The sequence below is a fragment of the Aquarana catesbeiana genome, linkage group LG06 (genome assembly GCF_042186555.1).
Source record: "Aquarana catesbeiana isolate 2022-GZ linkage group LG06, ASM4218655v1, whole genome shotgun sequence".
Lineage (NCBI taxonomy): Eukaryota > Metazoa > Chordata > Amphibia > Anura > Ranidae > Aquarana > Aquarana catesbeiana.
Window position 1 is genome coordinate 397,774,908 of NC_133329.1, and position 21,029 is coordinate 397,795,936.

General features: G+C 43.3%; 1 protein-coding gene across 12 annotated transcripts in view; it reads right to left on the reverse strand.

Moving 5' to 3' along the window:
* Window positions 1-1,362: 1,362 nt before the first annotated feature.
* TNS1 (tensin 1) overlaps window positions 1,363-21,029 on the reverse strand; it is a 673,270-nt gene continuing 653,603 nt past the window's right edge. For 11 of the 12 annotated variants that reach the window (XM_073634389.1, XM_073634393.1, XM_073634391.1 and 8 more), the window contains 4 exons: window positions 20,200-20,368; window positions 15,412-15,480; window positions 12,860-12,889; window positions 1,363-11,446 (listed from right to left, as the gene is read on the reverse strand). In XM_073634389.1, the coding sequence (XP_073490490.1) occupies window positions 11,308-11,446; window positions 12,860-12,889; window positions 15,412-15,480; window positions 20,200-20,368 (407 nt within the window). In that variant the 3' untranslated portion in view covers window positions 1,363-11,307. The remainder of the gene's footprint in view (window positions 11,447-12,859; window positions 12,890-15,411; window positions 15,481-20,199; window positions 20,369-21,029) is intronic. The other variant, XR_012245040.1, reaches the window with a different exon arrangement.

A 21,029-nucleotide genomic window follows, 5' to 3' on the forward strand; every position in this document is an offset into this window, starting at 1 on the left:
TTTGTGGGAAGTTTGGGGACAGCCCCTTCCTGTTCCAACATGACTGTACACCAGTGCACAAGGCAAGGGCCATAAAGACATGGATGAGCGAGTTTGGGGTGGAGAAACTTGACTGGCACAGTCTTGACCTCAACCCAATAGAACACCTTAGGGATGAATTATAGTGGAGACTTTGAGTCAGGCCATCTTATCCACATCAGTGCCTAACCTCACAAATGCTCTTCTGGAAGAATGGTCAAACATTCCCATAGACACACTCCTAAACCTTGTGGACGGCCTTCTCAGAAGAGTTGAAGCTGTTATAGCTGCAAAGGGTGGGCCAACTCGATATTAAACCCTACGGACTAAGACTGGGATGCCATTAAAGTTCAATTGCGTGTAAAGGCAGGCGTCCCAATACTTTTGGTAATATAGTGTATGACAACGTACTACATATACTTTGTTCCCTGGGGGACAGAACAATCTAATACATAAGACTCCTTCTTTGAATCTGGAAGGAAAGAAAGGTAGCAAACGGACCATTGCATCCCTTTATATTTAGATAGACCCCACCATAGTGAAACAACTTTAGTATCATTCCAATACACAGCTGTTGAATGGATCCTGCTGAGTATATTAGATGCTCCAAGGGCCTTTGCGTATAGGCAGGTGTAGTCTATGTTCTCTACTGTATGTGGCGCTCTCCGCAGCAGCACTGCAGTTTGAGAGGCAGTCAAGGGGAACATAGTTCCACTATGTTTTCCTGGGTCACTGGGGAAGCATCCAATTAACAGCTGTGACTCTGGCAGCCATCTTGGGTCAGGCAGAGCCTATTAAAGGCCCTGGCTCTCAGGTTTGGCGCGCATTTGTGAGTTAGTAGATTAGGGACAGGTAGCCCACCCGTTTGGGACAGCATTAGCGGTAAGGAAAGGTTCTCGACGAGGAGGGAAAATGTAGGGTTTGCAACCTCTCTAGACACCTGCGTGTTGGGCACAGGACAGCTAGGCCACATTCTTCCCCTCTCTACACACGCTGACAGTCGGCTACAACCTGCTCTCTACATGTTGGAACTGTGAGTGTTGCTGGTTGGGCTGCCATCCCACCGGGCTATTTGAAAACTGTGTCTGCATTGTTTCAATACAAGTTCTGGGAGTGAGACCCACGGGGACTGAGTGTGTTTTATCCTGCCCAACCACACCGCGCTGCACCCCACCGACAGGTGATCACAAGGCTACATAGTAGATTGCGAATGCTGTTCACAAAGTTGACTATTTCACTGTCCACCACAAATCAAACTTCTGAGAAAAGTGGATATGCCCGTTATGGCATTTTTCATTCAAGCCATACTTCACTGTTATTATAAAATAAAGAGAGAAGACACAATTCCAAGCAAAAGTATATTTTATATGATGTTATCACTGACAAAGCCATACAATAATATGCAAAGAATTACAGACATCTGTACAAACAGAAAAGTGGAAGCAAAAAAGGGTCTAATATTCTATTCAACATAAGCCAAAAAAGGCACATATATTTTGTACAAGTGATAACAATAAGAGGACATGGATACAAAATATAAAGTATATTTCCATCTATATAAATACAGAGAGGGGGTATTCTCTTCCTTTTTATATTTTTTTTTTATTTGCATACTTTTAACTTTTTTTTTTTTTATTTATTTTTTTTTTTTTTCAACAGTTTTGGTTATTGGTTGCTGTTGATAGGTTGTGAGGCAAAATATATATAAAGTGTGTTAAGAATCCCGGCTTCCACAAGAACGGAAAGCGGTACTAGTCCATTAAGGCGTAAAGTCTTTTTGCAAGTGGCAAGGTCTTAGCGAAGTTTGGTGCAGCAGCGAGGTCTTACCCTGTGGCTTGGCAGAGGGACCATTGAAACCAATGGATCTTTTACCAATCAGAGAGTTGACGACCAATGACGTGACGATGTGGCTAGGTATAGAGGGGAAATAGAAAAAGGAAGGCGATGGGTGTTTTTTTTTGTTTTTTTTTTAGTGGCTTGCAGCAAGTGTGAGTGGCTAGTAAGGTGTGGAGTATATGTAGGGTAACTCAGAATGCTTACTACAGGATGGGAGAAGATGTCCTACTCTTCTATGTTCCACCTCCCCATCAAGATCGTTCAATATGTATGATGTCTGAGACTTTATTGCAAAAGGAATCTAAAACATTCTTACTTAGAAATCACAATCTTAAATTTTCATACCTGAGAGTCCTAGGAAACAAGAGAAGTTGGCAATGGTCAAACGTCTGTTGGTATAACCAACTGCCACGAGTTGCATTTCCTGGAATTATCTAAACTTTGGCTGGCTAGAGCTCCAGATTAACCCAAGTCAACATTTTCAGGTCTGGCATGGAGATTGACACTTGAACCTAAAGAGCCTAGAGCTTTGTGTTTTCTTAATCTAAAGACCCAAAGTCCGCCTACTCTACCGAAACTCACTTGGTCTTCAGAATTGGACATCTGTTGGCTCTAAAGGCCTACAGTTGACTACGAAATCATAGCAAGGACACAATTTCCAACTCTGGTTATGTGATTCTATGAATTTAATGGTCTAAAAGGTCACTTGGTGTATACGATATAAACACCCATCTTGTGTGCGAAAAGTCTGTTAGATATACTTACACCATGACCTATACATCCTTTGGACTTTTTTATGATACAAAGACCATGTACATCGAGATACAGACCTCTTGCTGATTTAGGAGCCTAAGCAGTAGCAACACCACATCTCCAGCAAAAGAACGCTTAAGGCAATGTACGGCAACATGGCTTCTCAAGAAAGAAGTGTCTTTGGTTATTGTCTTTCTATATTACAAGGTTTGTGTGTCCAGTGTCGAGCAAGCTATACAGCAACGTGGCTTCTCCGTTGCTGGGAGGACCTACTTATTTCAACTCTTACTGAGTTGTGAGAAGATCTCCCAACTAAGGCCACGATCCTTGGTGGCAAGTGCATGAGTGGTTCCAACTGCCCCCCTCTCCCGTAAAATACTCTGTCCATGTGTGAGTTCACATGCATGTGTAAGAAAAGTGCTGTCACTTAAACATCATATATATATATAGGTAAGGACACGGTGATGCTATAGGCTATGTTTTCATTCCGCACTCAGTTGACTACATAGAAAAATAAAGTCAGGTTCATTAATCCACATTCATGGCCACTGAAGGAGGAAAAGAGATGATGATCTCAAGGTTGGTGGAGTTCACTTGGCCAAAAGGTCAGTCTTGCTGGGTTGGTACCCCCAGACTAGCAAAGAAAAAATAATTTCCGCACTCTAATCTGCTTTGTTTTACAGATTTTAGGAAGAGGAATGGAAAGAACAAAGTTTACTTCTCAAACTTTTTTTTTTAAACAAGGCTTTAGCCAACTCTGGCCTCATAGCTGTTGAAGAGCGAAACGTCCCAACATTCCATACCTACTGCTGGACATGCCACGACTCATGATTCTTCACAAGATGGAGTGCCGTAATTTGAACTCCAGGTGAACAGCTTCATACCCAGGTGAAATGCATACAAAATATATGTGAGCTGTAATATCTGCCAAAAGTATCTGCAGTTCTGTTCACCCAGGACTGAGATTGACACAGCTAGGTCACATTCCCACCCCCTGCCTGTGGTTACACAGTGAAGGAGTAGCAGTATTCCTGGCAAGGTCATCTCTCTGCTGTCTCCCCTTCATCAGTATTGCTCCTTGTCATCCCTTCCCTCAAACAGTTTGAGAGCCCAGCTTTGAGAGTTCAGCTTTAGCGTTCCTTTTAGCTGCTTTCATTCAAGTGGCCATCTTGTCACTTACAATCCACCAACCATAATAGTTTCTCAAGCTCCCTCTTAGCTAGAATACCTTCCCCTAAATATAAGTCATGGTAATTATAATATAAATCCTCAATGTCTATAGAATGGGAATGATGTATCACAGGAACAGTGAAATACAAAACAATTGCTTATGGGTACAGGCTCCGCCCTTAAAGGGGATATTCCAAAAGTCCATTGACTTCTGCATACTATACTGAAATAAAACCATTGCTTTGCCTTTGTAGTTCTATAAAGAGCTGCCGAATTTTCTTAGGGTTCAACAAGCAGCACTGAAGAAAACATGGCTCGAACACATCGAGGAAGACCTAAAGAACCAGACACTGTCCATCGTTGTGGCTAGAAATATTGCCACCGATGGCCAAGGGTAGAGGCATTATTGTGAACACCAGGTGGGATCCATTGGCAAAGGCCAGTTATAGGTTTGGGGTGGTTACCATTTTTTGTACTGTGGGATCTTTTGGCACCTACCAAAAACAACCGGCTCCCCAATCACCAGCTAAGGATTAAAGAAGAAGAGTGGTTGAGTTTTGTCATTACTAGAACATGTGCTCTAGATACTACTGTATCCAGCTCAATCATCTACAAGGATAACAAAACATCACTTATATATTAAGAGATTCAATAGCTTAAGTACTAATAAAATTGCAACGATGGGAATTTTTACACCTCCACTATAAACAGAACATGAAATTTGGATAAAACAGAGATCTTATGGTCTCCATCCATTCCACCACCATGACCATGTTGTGATCTTCGGTGCTCTTAGAAACCTTGGAACCTTACTTTTTTTGTGGCTCCAAGTTTGAAATAAGTACCAGAGCTGCATTAGCTACAGTACCTACCATAGTGTTACTAGGGTCCAGTTGGGATTTTAAGACCCATGTACAAATACGAAGGGCAAATTTGGACAGGAGACAGTTAACCTACCAGCATATCTTCAAAACATGGGACTACCAAGAGGAACCCCACGTAAGCACAGGGGAAAACATGCAAAGTCCATGCAGATGGTATCCTGGCCAGGTTTTAAACCAAGGATCCAAAGGCAGAAGGGCTAAACACTGAGCCACAGTGCTGCCCCCTATAGGGTCCTTGAAATAATAATACATTACACTTAGGGGTCTATTTATAAAACATTTGTTGTCCAAATTTCAAAAGCATTTGTGTGTAAGCCTTTGTTTCTTCACCCACCCAGTGGATCCAGTGCTGTCCTGTGGAGATCCTCTTCTCTACTGCTCTGACATTATCGAGAAGCTGCTGGCTGTTCCGGGGTCTCAATGACCCCCTGCTAGGCCCGCCCCCTCCATCTTTACTAAGTGGAAGGCTTTGCCTCCAGGGATACGTGATGTGCCCATCCCCGGTGGCAGAGGGGGGACAGTACACGTCGTTCACCTAGCTGAATGATGTGCAAGGGGGGGATGAGGATGGACTTTTTTTTTTTTTTTTTTTTTAAAGTGGGGGGTGGAGAGGAGGGATCATCCTGCAGAGGCTGAAGAGCCGCTTTAATGCCTGTATTGTCAGCTCCACCTAGTGGCCAAAATGCAGTACAGTTTTCTGAAACGCCTTGATGAGAAAAACTAGATCGCATTTCAGCCACTAGATGGAGCTGACAACACAGGCATTCATCTCTTACAAAAATGATGGCGACGCTCTGCTCAGCTTGTACGAAGGCTTCTGACATTCGTGCAGCAAATGTTTTATAAAAGAGACACCCTTAGTGTTATGACCTTCTTGGAAGATAGGACATTGCACTTGAGTGAATTTGTAGGAGCCTGTACCCAATAAGACAAAGCCTTCTTTAAAATCTTCATTAGCATTTAAAATAAGCTAAGCTTGCTACACATAAAAAAAAAAACAACAGGTTATCTCCTCATTAGTAACACATAAACCAGCCCTCTTCTACACACTGCATTGAGTCCTTCACACTGAATACCCTTTCACGGCTGGACAGAGGGACAAAGATTCCACCGCCCTCCTCCCCAGCCAAAGGGGCGACACGGGGTGTTTCCTCCGGCACGCTGCTTTAACCCTTTGCACCCTGACCGCCTGCTTCTGACGGTCCTATAAGGCACTGAGTGGGACCTGTTTAGGGTGGTCTCCTACAGCAGTGGTTCTCAACCCTGTCCTCAAGTACCCCCCCAACAGGCCACGTTTGCAGGTTTTCCTTTATCCTGCACAGGTGCTTTAAATCAGAGTCAATGGCTTGGTATTTTGGACAGCCATTTTATTTATGGTCTGTTGTGGGGTACTTGATGGACAGGGTTGAGAAGCACCATCCTACAGCACACGGAAAGGGGGGGCACAGCGTTACAGCAGTTACCTAAGTGCCTTTATTACATCACGTTAAAAAATAAATAATAAAAAAAAAAAAAAAAAGAACGAGCTTCTTGATTAGCCCACACGCAAAAAATAAAAGAAAACGCACACACTCACGCCTCCCATAGGATTTACCCGCCTCTGAAACCTTCTCACATGCTAGATCCTTCTTTACAAATAAAAAAAACAGGGGAATATAACGATCGTTAGTCACTTTTTAGTTTATTTTTTTTCTTCTGGATGACAGTTGAGCAGAATTAGACAAAGGAGGTTTGATGGTTATAAGGCCAAAATATTCGTTTCAGCAAAGAGCGTATCTTGCTAATGTTAGTCGTCGGGGAGGAATCCAGGAAAGGAATCGGGGGGGGGGGGAGGTTTAATGGAAAGGAGTTGACGTTAAGCTGTAGGTCTTCAGAAAGGGCCACCGTCGCCTCTATACAATGGAGGCAAAGCTCAGAACGGTTGCTATTATCCCTATACAAAAATTTTTTTTTAAAAGTTTAAGGGACATATGCTGTATATTGTACAGAATTCACAAGGGGTTTTTTATTGTAGAGAAGGACTGAGAGCTACTAAAAGTACAAGAACGGTGCAAAACGTTAGAATTACTCCTAAGATAGTCTTTTGCAGATTTGAATTTTTAATTGCATGCTACATATTTTTTTTTATCGCTAAAGCCAATTGTATAGTCAACACAATCTATTTTTTTTTTTGCAGCATACGATATATTTTGTTTTCTTTATGCTTGTAGACTATTGCATATTTAAAGTGGTTGTAAACCTCAGACGTGAAATATGAACAAAGCCTATCCCTCTATAGTGTGTACTTGTCTAAATCCAGAGCACCAAGTGTCATTTCTGTCTGCTGCATCCTTCCTCTGCTATCAGCATGAATCACCTCTGACAAGTTTTCCTGACACCAAGGGAAAAAAAGGTGACAGGGGAGGGTGCTCCAGCACACAGCTTGTGATTGACAGACTCAGGTCTGCTCCTGTGTGCTGTGTGAAGGGCAGGGCTGCTGTTAGAAATCATACACCACATAACCCCCCCCCCCCAAAAGTGGCTGAGGACATAGATTTATCAGTCCCTTTCTCTGTAGCTTCAGATGCACAGATGAATGAATAGGAAGCACTCTGAGGTTTCCTGCTATTCTACAAGCTGAAGCATAGTAAACCCAATTTTACTATGCTTCAGTGATGAATAGACACAGGACTGATTGGTACCAATCGCTCGCTGTGTTCATTCAGGAAAGGAAGGGGCCAGTAAACAACATATTTACCGACCTCCTTTCCGCGCTCTCCATCCTGAAACATCCCCCTGTGTGCCCACAGAAGCTGCCAGTTAGAGAGGAGAGGAGAGAAGCCGGAAGCGCTGCGGAGGAAAGGGGCGCACAGGGGGGCCCGGACAGCAGATGGAAGGGGCGCATGTGTTAGAGCCAATCCCCCTGGGAGAGAAAGAGGAGGCAAAGCTGGCAGCATTGCAGGGGAAGGCAGAAGAGCATCGGTATCTGCAATAAGACAGTACAGCCAGACCTCCTACTCAGCAGGTGCCCGGGCCCCCCCTTCTGAACTGATGGGGCCCAGGCCCAGTACAGGAGGGGCTGGCTGTACTGCCTCATCAGTGGCCCTCCAATCAGCTCTCAGAGCTCTCCTCACTGATGTAACTTAAGCTCTCCGCCACCCCCTGCTTTTCAGAGCTGAGAGATCCTGTGTAAATTCTGCACTTTGAATGGATGTAGAGGGGAAAGACCGCTGTAGATAAATAGGTACAACTTATGTAGGAAAATTGATATCATCGTATCACCTGAGGATAGTCACTGCACTGGGTATATGGAAGGGTTTACAACCACTTTAGGTAGAAAGTTGAACAACAAAGTTGGTCGACTTTAAAAAAGTTTGAAAGCAACATAAAAGAAAAAGCAAGGAAGTCATAACCATTTCTTGCACTTCTTGCAGTAGATCCAGTCTGACTCTATCTAGGTGCCTTAGTCATCTGTATAAGTAACAAGTTGAGAATTAATACTGTATGGTAGGGTTTGCAGAACGATGAGACTGAGGATTAATAATAATAATAATAATAATAGAGCAGCCCATGACATGGGATCGAATGACGAGCGAATAACGGGAGTACATATGTGCCAAAGACAGGAGACAAAGCAGGTATAAGGCACAACCCATAAAAATAACCAGACTGCGGCAGTACCCGATGCATCGGCTGCAGGGATACTAAAGCGAATCCGGTGTACTGACTACATCTGCCTATGGAGCAAGTATAGAGCACCTGATGCACGAAGGTACTCCATGATTGGCTGAAACTGACGCAAATTGGAATTTTTTAATGTATTTTTTACTATTATGAATTGCATTGAGTAAAGTGAAATAAATTTGCTCCATTGAGAAGTCTGGCTGGGTTAAGCATCAGGAAAGGGGTGGTGGGGGGGGGGGGGGGGGTATTGCAGTTATTTCATTTGCATTCATTATCGATCATAGATATTTGTAGATGAGCCGGAGAGACGCGGATTTAGTAGTCACAAAGCTGCCAAGTACAGCACGGTCGTTTTAAGGCAAGGATAGGCGATTGTTGGTCGGCTGGAGGGGAGCTACAATCAACAGCAGTCTTTCTGAGACTTGTAGTTCCACCCCGAGCCAAAGCTTGCTACACAGGAAGGTCAGTTGTAGCTTAAAATAAAAAAAAAATAATAAAAAAAAATATATATATATATAACAGCCCAAAAGCAGTATTCTTAGTATTCTTAGTAGTCCGAATCTGATACACTGATCTCAACAGTTAGTGTGAACGAGTAAATAAAACTGAACACCGCAGCGATGAATGAAACAATGAAAACAAGATCCTTCATTTATATGAAACATGTATTAATGTAGCGGGTCAGAGACACAGAGGTTGCCCTTTAAAAAGGGAGAATAAAGCAAAATAAAACCCAGGTGAGAAGCCTCAGATGGGAGCTACCACCCTCCACCTCCCAAGGCTGTCTTAGTGCTGGGGGTGTCTCGTTTGTGCTGGAGACCGCCCTGGGCTGACTCGACCAGTCTCTGGTCACGGGTGGGCGATTAACGTGGGCGATTAGGAAGAAAATCACTTCCGGTAGTGGCGGTGAGCCCTCTAAGGCTGTGGGCTGCTTCCTGTTTTGGTACGGCCTTCTGGCCTTTTTCCACGCGTAGACTCGAAAAGGTATTGCGGAAGAAACGCCCAGTGTCTACAGAAATGCGAGTCTGAAGGTGGGATAAAAGGGCGTTTATTGAAAGTAGCAACACAATATATCAAAGCCAACATGTTTCAGGGGAAAGGGACTCCCCCTTCTTCAGGGCTGTTGCAGAAGGGGAGGAGTCCCAGACTGGGTGTGTTCATAAAATATCAGAAAGGGAGCTGTCATAGTTGCCGGCTGTAGGTGCACAATCAGCCAGAGGAAATTGCCCCCCTTCTATTACCATGCAGCAACAGCCCTAAAAAAGGGGGAGTCCCTTTCCCCTGAAACGCGTTGGCTTGATTGACTTCGCCTTTTAACCCACCTTCAAACTCGCTTTTTTTTTTTTGGACACTGAGCACTCCTTCCGCCATACTTTTTCTAGTTCTGGGGTGGTCATGTCATATACAGTGAAGCTGAAAAAGTTCAGCTTCCCTACCGGAGAAAGAGTCTTTTAGCCCAGGAATCAGAGAAGTGGCATCTTCCAACGGAGGCTTCTAATGCTGGTAGACGGAGACCTGTAATTCCTGGTTTTCTCCAGAGTTACATGAGACCTCTAAGGGCAACAAAGTAACAGATGCTACCTCTCTGATAGCCAGATCTCTAAGGGCAACAAAGTAACAGTTGCTACCTCTCTAAATAGAGATTATAAGTAGATAACTGTAGATCAGGATCTCCAATCAGAATCCCCATTCCTTCTCACAAATGCATGGTTTCCTTTATAAGAACATCATCTGTTGCCCCTTAATGTAACCAATTAGATACCATGCCAAAAATGGCAGTTGGAGAATGTCAGTTGGAAAATGTCAGTTGGAGAATGTCAGTTGGAGAATGTCAGTTGGAAAGACAAAATCCGGCTGCAGGATAATACAGACAATCCTTATGTCTCCAAACCCTTACTTTATCTGTTTTAAAAATTGCACCTTGTTCCCAAGGAAACTTATTTCCTACTGTCATTAATTTCTAAGACTGTGCAAAAGGCTCTACAAATGCGTAGTAACCCACATCAACCAATGAATAGCTCCTATATCAAAGGCCAAGGAAATTAGATTAGTGGTTGCTGCAGGTTACAGAACATTGCCGGTCCTTGAATTATTATTAAATTATTAAAAGCCCAGGGGAAAAAAAAAAAAAAAAAAAAAGAATTTTAAACTTTGCAACATAATTCATTCATTCAACTTGCTTAGTAATCATTAAAAAAAAAAAAAATCCTTGCAGTGTGTTTTAATGTTAAAAGCAAAATAAGGATACGCAGGCTAAACCTTAATTTACTGTCTCCTTAAAGTTCTACAAAAAAAAAAAAAAAGAAAGAAAGAATAAAGGAAGCGCATGTTTTTTTTCTTACGAATCGCAAACTTCATTCTGACCACTAGGTGTCGCCATCTCACCAGAATTGCTCACCATAGACAAGGTACATTAGTGCAAAGTTCTGAAAGTTCTCAGAAGTGCCTGCTCCAAAAAAAAAAAAAAAAAAAAAGTTTTTGTATAATCCCGTTCTCCTCGATTTCAATTGGATACACTTTATTTAAAAGGGTTACTTTTATTTAAAAAGACAGTAAATATAGGTAGCTTTGTACACTCAATGCATTTATACAAAATATAGCCTTATATATATTTTTTTTCTCTAAAATTCCTTATAAATTCTGTGTATGCTAGATAGGTTTATATACGCACGTAGCTGAGTATGCCATTTAGTATTTGCAGGATCGGAATAATGAGCAGGCTGATAAGTGACCCAAAAAATTGCGCCGATTTTGCAGTCCTTTTCTGCCACTTCATTGGAAAAACGGGAAATTTCCCTCAATTTTGTCTTTTTGTTTGTTTTTTTGCTGATCGCTTCCAACCAGAAATGGCCCCCATAATCACTTGCGATTTCCCACAATGCACTTGCTCTCTCGCCTTCTTTAGGAGTCTGTTTAGCAAACTTTGGGCTGGTTCATAAACAGGAGGAGATGACCCGTGTGGGAGATGGGGGGGGGGGGGCGTTCATCTTTTCTGTAAGCCGATCACCCGGGAGACAAAGTTGACTATGGCAGTGGCCGGCTGGTTGGGGTCCAACTCCGCGAACAGATGGCACACGTTGTCCGTCGTGCTCCCTTGTTTTCGGGCGACGAAGCCGAAGAGCCTGGAGGAGAAGCAGCAAAATGGATGCATTAATGGCGCTGCGATTTTGTTTATTATAGGGCCACCTTAACCCACGGGCAATTCTGGGCACTGCGCAGGGGCCCCAGGTGTGATAATCTTGCATTACATAATACTTGCCAACTGTCCCAGATTTGCCAAGATAGTTGCGCTTTTTACTAAGCTGTCCTTACTGTACTGTGCCCTCCTGCCCCCCCCCCTTCCCCGTACTATGCCCTCCTGCCCCCCCCCCTTCCCCGTACTGTGCCCTCCTGCCCCCCCCCCTTCCCCGTACTATGCCCTCCTGCCCCCCCTGTCACCTGCCTCCTACCCCCCTGTACTGTGCCCTCATGCCCCCTCCTTGTACTATGCCTTCCGGACCCCCCCCCCCCCCTCCTTCCCAGGACTGTGCTCACCTGACGCTAATTTTGTGCTCTCCTGTCCCCCCTCAATACTGTGTCTGCTTTCTTCCCTGTGCCCTCCTGCCCCCACCCTTGACCCCCCCCCCCCCTTGTACTGTGTTTTCCTGAGCCTAGTATTGTGCCCTCCTGATCCCCCCTGTACTGTGCGCCCTCCTGCCCCCCCTCTTGACCCCCCCCCCCCCGTACTGTGCTCTCCTGAGCCCAGTATTGTGCCCTCCTGATCCCCCCCCTGTACTGTGCCCTCATGCTTCCTCCTTGTACTATGCCACCTGGACTCCCCCCCCCCCCCCCCCAGGCTGTGCTCTCCTGACCCCAATATTGTGCCCTCCTTCCCTGTACTGTGCCCTCCTATACTGTACTCTGCTGATTCTAGTATTGTGCCCTCCTGACCCCTCCTGTACTGTGCCCTCCTGACCCCTGTAATGTTGCCTCCTACCCTCCCTGTACTGTGCCCTCATGTCCCCTCCCTGTACTGTGCCATCCGGAGCCCCCTCCCTGACTGTGCTCTACTGACCCTAATATTGTACCCCTCCTGGCCCCGACCCCCCCCCCCCCCCAATACTATGCCCACCTTCTTTTCTGTACTGAGCCCTCTTGCCCCCCACATACTGTGCTCTCCTTACTGTAATATTGTGCCCTCCTGCCCCCTGTAATGTCGCCTCCCACCCCACTGTACTGTGCCCTCATGCCATTTCCCTGTACTATGCCATCCTGAACCCCCTCCCATACTGTGCCCTTCTGTCATCACCCCCCCTCCCCCCAATACTGTGCCAATCTTACTCCCTGTACTGTGTCCTCCTGCCCCCCCCCCCCGTATTAAGCCCTCCTGCCCCCCCCCCCCTGGTACTGACCCCCCTGTACTATGCCCTTTGTGTTGAGTGGTCTTTGATTTATGGCATGTTTTCTTGTTGTTTACAATTTTATTGAATTTTATTGAAAGTACCAATATATGTTTAATTCTATCAACTATTTACTCTTATGAATTCTTGACTTACTTTGCTGGGCTTCCATCTGTCTTCATCCACCTGGAGAAGCAACAAAACTCAGATTAATACAGAAGGCTCAGTAAATCCTGGACAGCATTGTATTCCTCATACAGGATCTACATCAATGGGGGAGTCACGATGATCCATCACTGGGGACAACTTCCCAAGCAATGTTACCGATGACATGAGAAGGATAGAATGTCAATTATCCTATGTATTAAGGTGAAAAAACACCTGGCAGTCACCGGCCCCCCAAACCCCCCCAACCCCCCCCCCGTTTTACTTACCTGAACCCCTGCCGTGCTCTGTGTGTTGGCTTGCTATGGGGGCACGCGGCAAAAAATGTTTGCACAGAGCAGGCAAGTATGACGTGTGTTTTTAAATATAGAGAGAGGAAATGGGATTTTTAAGGTGCAAATTAATTCGAAAAATAGTAACAACTATGTTATATAAGAAAAAAAAAATTATTTTAGAAAAAATAAAAAAATTGTTAAAACTACAACCAAATTGGAAGCCAATTGCAATTACAAATCAACATGATTTTATGGATACAGCATAGAAGGATAAAATTCCCAACATGTTTCACCCATAGATCGGGCTTCTTCAAGGAAAAAAAAAATTGGCTTTAAAATTCCCTTTAATGCTGCACTACCTTTTGATAATATCTTCTGTGAGACCAACAAACATATTTGAAAACTGCTTTGAGTCCAGGCATTGCTGAAGTCACATTATATCTAAGCCCTGATAAAGTGGGCGCTTGTGAACCTCAGAAACGTGTGTTTTTTATATATATATATATTATTATTATTTATTTATTTATTTATTTTTAATCATCAAATAAAAAACATTTCTAGATCGTATTACGATTGGATTTGGTTTTACATATCTGGATCTTCCTTATAACGCCCTCCTCTCTTTTGGGGGTACTTTTTTCTAACATAGGAGCGGTCTCACTAAAGTCTTTCAGCTTAATTACCCTTTCCCTCCCACCCACCCCCAGCATCCCTTTAAAAAGTTCTGAATGCAGGGAATGGTGGGAAGGAAGGACGGACAATCACTTGACCAATGTGATTGGCTGTCAGAGTGGTCACATGATCAGGAGCTGGAGCGGAGAAATCAAGAGTTCTCTTTCACAGCTCGGGCTTCGGGCTGGGAGTCTGCAGTGAGCGCGCTCTCGGAAACAGAAATATCAGCCACCATGCGACAAGGCACGTGTGGGTAATCAAGCCCAACCCTTCTGCCACTGCACATATGTGTTAGACGGTCATAAAGGGGTTAACCGTATAACATAGATATATGGCGGCAAAGCGGCCCTGCTACACCAGATGACGTACCTAGTACACGATCTGACACCTCCGGGTAGCGGGCGCGCTTGCGCATGCTGCCGACGGCTCGCTTTCGCTGTCATTACACACAGTGGAAGCTGATCGGCAGGTGCCAGGTACTCGCTGTCTGCTGGAACCTGCCGTTCATCGGGGCAGAGAGACAGATCTGCCGCTGTTAACAAAGCATATCGCCATTCTGATAGGGGGGGGGGGGGAGGGATGAAGTTTGTGTCTCTGCAAAGCAGGAAATAAATTCCATTTCTTCCCCTAGTAAAAGCTCCTCCCACCGTATACTAAAACACTGGCTAGGCACACATTTAACCCTTTGATAGCCCCTGATGTTAACCCCTTGCCAGCCAGTGTCATTAGTACAGTGACAGTGCATATTTTTAGTGTAAGAATGTCCGCCGCAATATCGCAGTCCAGCTATAAGTTGCTGTTCGCTTCCATTACTAGTAAAAATAAATAAATAAATAGGGTAAGTAAAAAAAGTAAGTAAAAAAAAATAAAAATAAATAAAAATATCTCACAGTTTGTAGATGCTATAACCAATCAATATACGCTTATTGGGATTTTTTCTTTTTTTTTTTTTTTTTTTTTTACCAAAAATATGTAGCAGAATACATATTGGCCTAAATTTATGAAGAAATTAGATTTAAAAAAAAAAAAAAAAGTTATTGGATTTGTTTTATAGCAGAAAGTAAAATATATATTTATTTATATATTTTACTTTCTGCTATAAAACAAATCCAATAACTTAAAAAAAAAAAATCTAATTTCTTCATACATTTAGGCCAATATGTATTCTTCTACATATTTTTGGTAAGAAAAAAAAAATCCCAATAAGCGTATATTGATTGGTTATAGCGTCTACAAACTATGAGATATTTTTTTTTTTTTTTTACTTACTTTTTTTACTTTTTTTTTTTTTTTTAAAAATAAGAAAAAGAAAGCTCTATTTGAGGGGGAAAAAATTTTTTTGATTTTTTTTTGGGGTACAGCACGACCGCGCAATTGTCAGTTAAAGTAACGCAGTTCCGTATCGCAAAAAAAATGGCCTGATCAGGAAGGGGGGGGGGTTAAATCTTCCGGAGGTCAGGTGGTTAAATTAGACAGTCGTTCACAATCCTGGACATAAATAAAAGGAGATCTAGCGGCTCTCATATACTCAGGCAATGGGTTAGACGGGGCTTTGTGTGTGTCACTTCATATTGTACATCATTTCCGGGTACTCACTTCCTCTCCTGCGGATCCAGGTCACAGAATGTGACTGTGTTCAGAGGATAGTGTCTCCGGAAGAACAGCCTGAAAGAGGGAATACATTTCACTCATCATTCTGGTCAGTGTCATTGATAAAGCTGAACTAAAAGGCAAACAGCTAAATACACGGATGAAATGCTTATAACAGAGTGTAGGGTGTCCGTTCTTTTAAAGAAGCAACTATTATAGCTGCTGTATTTACACAGCAACTCCCTGCTGTCATTTTGACAGCCAAGCATTGCCAGCGAGAATGAGGGGGGAGTATAAGCAGGGTAGAAGGGCAGGACACACTGCACTCACCTTGTGCACCCCATGTACTTCGATGAAGGTTTTTTTTAGGGCATTTATAGCACGCCAAATTTCCACAACTAGGTAATAAAAGCGGGAGGCTTAAAAAGATCTACAACTACTTTTGAAATTATACTATAATGTTCTAAATCAGAGGTCTACAAACTTTATTAACAAAGGGGAAGTTTACTGGAGGAATAGTGGCCCATCATTGTTGTCAGTGGGAGGAATAGTGCTCCATCTTTGGTGTCAGTGGAAGGAATAGTGTCTCATTAATTATTCGTGTCAGTGGACGGAATAGTGCCCCATGATTGGTGTCAGTGAGAGGAATAGTGCCCCATCTTTGGTGTCAGTGGGAGGAATTGTGCTCCATCATTGGTGTCACTGGGAGGAATAGTGTCCCATCATTGGTGTCAGTGGGAGGAATAGTGTCCCATCTTTGGTGTCACTGGGAGGAATAGTGTCCCATCATTGGTGTCAGTGGGAGGAATAGTGCCCCATCATTGGTGTCAGTGGGAGGAATAGTGCCCCATCATTGGTGTCAGTGGGAGGAATAGTGCCCCATCATTGGTGTCAGTGGGAGGAATAGTGCCCCATCATTGGTGTCAGTGGGAGGAATAGTGCCCCATCATTGGTGTCAGTGGGAGGAATAGTGCCCCATCATTGGTGTCAGTGGGAGGAATAGTGTCCCATCTTTGGTGTCACTGGGAGGAATAGTGTCCCATCATTGGTGTCAGTGGGAGGAATAGTGTCCCATCATTGGTGTCAGTGGGAGGAATAGTGCCCCATCATTGGTGTCAGTGGGAGGAATAGTGCCCCATCATTGGTGTCAGTGGGAGGAATAGTGCCCCATCATTGGTGTCAGTGGGAGGAATAGTGCCCCATCATTGGTGTCAGTGGGAGGAATAGTGCCCCATCATTGGTTCAGTGGGAGGAATAGTGCCCCATCATTGGTGTCAGTGGGAGGAATAGTGCCCCATCATTGGTGTCAGTGGGAGGAATAGTGCCCCGTCTTTGGTGTCAGTGGGAGGAATAGTGCCCCGTCTTTGGTGTCAGTGGGAGGAATAGTGCCTCATCATTGGTGTACCCGGGATGAATTATGCCTGCTGGTAACAGTGGTAGGAATAGTGCTCCAAGGGCCAGATAAAAGCAAGCAAAGGGCCACATCCAGCCTACGGGCTGCAGTCTGGAGACCACTCTTCCAGATCATATGATATTTATTGATTTGGTTTACATATAACTTAAGCCGGCACACTCTTGACAATTCTTAAAGCAATGCACTGTGGGATGTGCAAGATTTCATCTGCTATTAAAAGTTATTTTGGAGACTGAAGGATGTAGAACTATAGAACAATGTTATTTTAGGGTTATACTGTAGATTTCTGTATCTGGAAAACTATTAGACACAGTGTTCAGGGCCACAGGGGTCTTGTTGGCTGCCCTGACTCAATCCTCAGAACGCCATGTAATGTTCATCACGTGCCGGAGATTATGCCTAAGCACGCCTGGGCCGGCATTGCCGGATGAGGAGCAGCTGTAAAGCGGAGGGCCGTTCATCTATAGATATAGAACCAGAGATGATAGGACACAGCTGTCTGCTCTTTATGGGAGTCTGTTCTGTGTTATACGGAATTCGGGAGAGAAGTATGTCACGGCGTAATTACTTGGAAAACGTACAGCTCACAACCTTTCACTTTCCATTAAAAAAAACGCGACTCTAGACCAGGGGGGTGCAACATGTGGCAGGGACTCAGTAGGGAACCCCCCCCCCACCAGGAAATCCCTTAGTTGCATCAGGTTTTAGTGGAAAACTTATGGTTCCAAGATCATGAAACAATGACAATATGGCGGCTGAGTTTCCATAAAAATTACAGAATAGGAAGCCCGAGGTGGGGAGGGGGGGATTATACCAAAAAGTACAATTTATAACATATGCACAAGGGACTTTTAAGGTGCCAAAATATCATTCCATGTATAAAAACAAAAAAAAACTTTGTTTTTAAAAGTTTTCTTTAAAAGAGCATAAGAAAACTTTCATACAAATACATATATCAGCTGTTCACACATGTTATATTAATGTCTCCATATGTATGACATCAACCACCCACTGATCAGCAAACTCAGATGTCTTTACTGCCCGGAATGTAAATGGTATTTCCATCCAGCTGAAGCCCATTCCTGCAGTAAAGTTTGAGATACTGATTTATAATGGTATGAAGTCTATAGGAGTGCTATATATATATATATCTATATACACATGTATACACACACAAAAGTATTGGGAAGCCTGAACTTTAATGCATCCCACTCTTAGTTCATGCTATATGTTAAAAAAAATCCTTTAAATTGACAACTTTGTGTAAAAAAAAAATAAGTTTTCATTTTCTTTCCACATTTTCCAGAAACTTGTGGGAAAAAAATGATATGTTCAAAAGACTCGTAGAATATACATTGGGGTGTTTCCTTTCCAAAACGGGGTCATTTTGGGGGCTCTTCTATTGTCCTGGTGCTCCAGAGCCTTCAAAAATGCGATAGGTAGTCATGAAATGAAATGTGTAATTTATGATCCTAGAAGACCTGATGGTGCTCCCTGCAGGTTGGGCCTCTGTATGTGGCCAGGCTGTGCAAAAGTCTCATAGATGTGGTATTGCTATAGTCAGGAGGAGTAGCAGAATGTATTTTGGGGTGTAATTTTTGCTATGTATATGCTATGTGTTAGAAAAATCTTATGAATTGACAACTTTGTAAAAAAAAAATAAAAATACGTTTACACTTTATTTGCACATTTTCCAAAAACTTGTGGAAAAAAATGACACGTTCAAAAGATTCATTATGCCTCATAGAATATACATTGGGGTGTTTTCTTTCCAAAATAGGGTCATTTTGTGGGTAATTCCATTGTACTGGTGGTGCTCCAGGGCCTTCAAAAATGTAATAGGTAGTCAGGCAACGAAACGTGTAATTTATGCTCCTAGAACACCTGTTGGTGCTCCCTGCATGTTGGGCCTCTGTATGTGGCCAGGCTGTGGAAAAGTCTCACACATGTGGCATCGCCATACTCAGGAGGAGTAGCAGAATGTATTTTGGGGTGTAATTTTTGCTATGTACATGCTTTGTGTTAGAAAAATCTTATAAATTGACAACCTTGTGTAAAATAAAATACGTTTACAATTTCTTTCCACATTTTCCAAGAACTTGTGGAAAAAAATGACATATTCATAAGACTCATTATGCCTTGTAGAATATACATTGGGGTGTTTTCTTTCCAAAATAGGGTCATTTTGTGGGTAATTCCATTGTCCTAGTGCTCCGAGGCCTTCAAAAATGTGATAGGTAGTCAGGAAATGAAATGTGTAATTTATGCTCCTAGAACACCTGATAGTGCTCCCTGTATGTTGGGCCTTTCTGTATGTGGCCAGGCTGTGGAAAAGTCTCACACATGTGATATCGCCGTACTCAGGGAGTAGCAGAATGTATTTTGGGGTGTAATTGCAAGTTTATCTATGCCATGTATGAGACTTGTTAATAACTCCAAAGACATGCTGGTAGGTTAATTGGCTTCTGTCTAAATTGGCCCTATTATATGAATGTGAGTTAGGGACCTTAGATTGTAAGCTCCTTGAGGGTAGGGACTGAAGTGAATGTACAATATATATGTAAAGCGCTGCGTAAATTGACAGAGCTATGTAAGTATCTTAAATAATATTAATAATAGGACAATTTTGTGGGGAAAAAAGAAAACTCACTATGCCTCTTACTAAATACCTTGGACTGTCATCTTTACAAAAAGGGGTCATTTGGGGGGTATCTGTACTGTCCTGGCGTTTTAGGCCTCAAGAAATGAGATGAGGCCGTCAGTACATCAGGAATGATCAATTTTCAATGACACGTAGCATAGCTCGTGGACTATTTAACTTTCACACAAACCTATTATCATACACTTATCGGGATTTTTTTTTTTTACCAAAGACGTAGCAGAATACATTCTGACCTGAATTTATGACGAAATTTTATTTTATTGAATTTATTTTAAAACAGAAAGTAGAAAATATTGTTTTTGTTTTCCAAATTTTCGCTCTTTTTTCGCTTATATCACAAAAAATAAAAAATAAAAAACAGGTGATTAAATACCACCAAAAGAAAGCTCTATTTGTGTGAAAAAAAAATGATAAAAGTTTAATCTGGGTACAGTGTAGCATGACTGAGTAATTGTCATTGAAAGTGCGAGAGCGCTGAAAGCTGAAAATTGGTCTGGGCAGGAAGGGGGTGAAAGTGCCCGGTATTGAGGTGGTTAAAGGGATAAAACATGGAGAGCTGCACATATATTGTAGAGGTGTATTTCAGTTCAGTACAGGAAGTTTGAGCTCACTGGATTTCTGGCAGATCAACAGATATATTTTTGCATTTTTAAAAGGATATGGAGAAACATGCAAGAACCTCATCGGTGTACGGCATGTGTATTGTGTAGTTACTCACTTTCTCTGATTGTCAGTTAGGGTGATGCCTTGAGAGGAGACTTTAAAGTGAACGACAGCTGCGTTGGGTTGGGGGTCGGCGGACAGGGTCTCTGCAATGGTCTTGGCGATGGCCTGGGGGCCCGTCAGTGACTCCATATCGATCGAGTTGACGAACAAGACGTTGCAGGCTGGGAAGGGAGGAAATGATGAAAAACGGATGAGAACATACGGCATACGGTCATGGCTTATACCAGTCACTGGATACTGCAGTCTTTTCTTAACTGGGAAACCCCCAGTCTCGGCGAGCCCAGCCAAATCAAATGAGGGACTGCAAGACCCACAAAAGAGATTTATAGGTGGTCCCACTGAGGACAAGCAACCATTCTTGGATAATGATCTACTCTAGAACAGTGATCTCCAAACTGTGACCATTTGCTTGCCCTTATCTGGCCCTTGGGTCATTCCTCCAACGGACACCAACAGTGGGGCATAATCCCTCCCACAAATGCCAATGATGGGGCACTATTCCTCCTACTAACACCATTGATGAGGCACTATTCTTTCCACTGACACCAACAATGGGGCATAATTCCTCCCACAAATGCCAGTTATGGGGAACTATTCCTCCCAATGACGGGGCATTATTCTCCAGTTGACACAAACAATAGGGCATAATTCCTCCCACAGATGCCAATAACAGGGAACTATTCCTCCCACTGACACCAAAGATGGGGCACTATTCCTCACACTAAACCAAAGATGGGGCACTATCCCTTCCACTGACACCAAGGATGGGGCATGATTCCTCACACTAAACCAAAGATGGGGCACTATTCCTCCCACTAACGG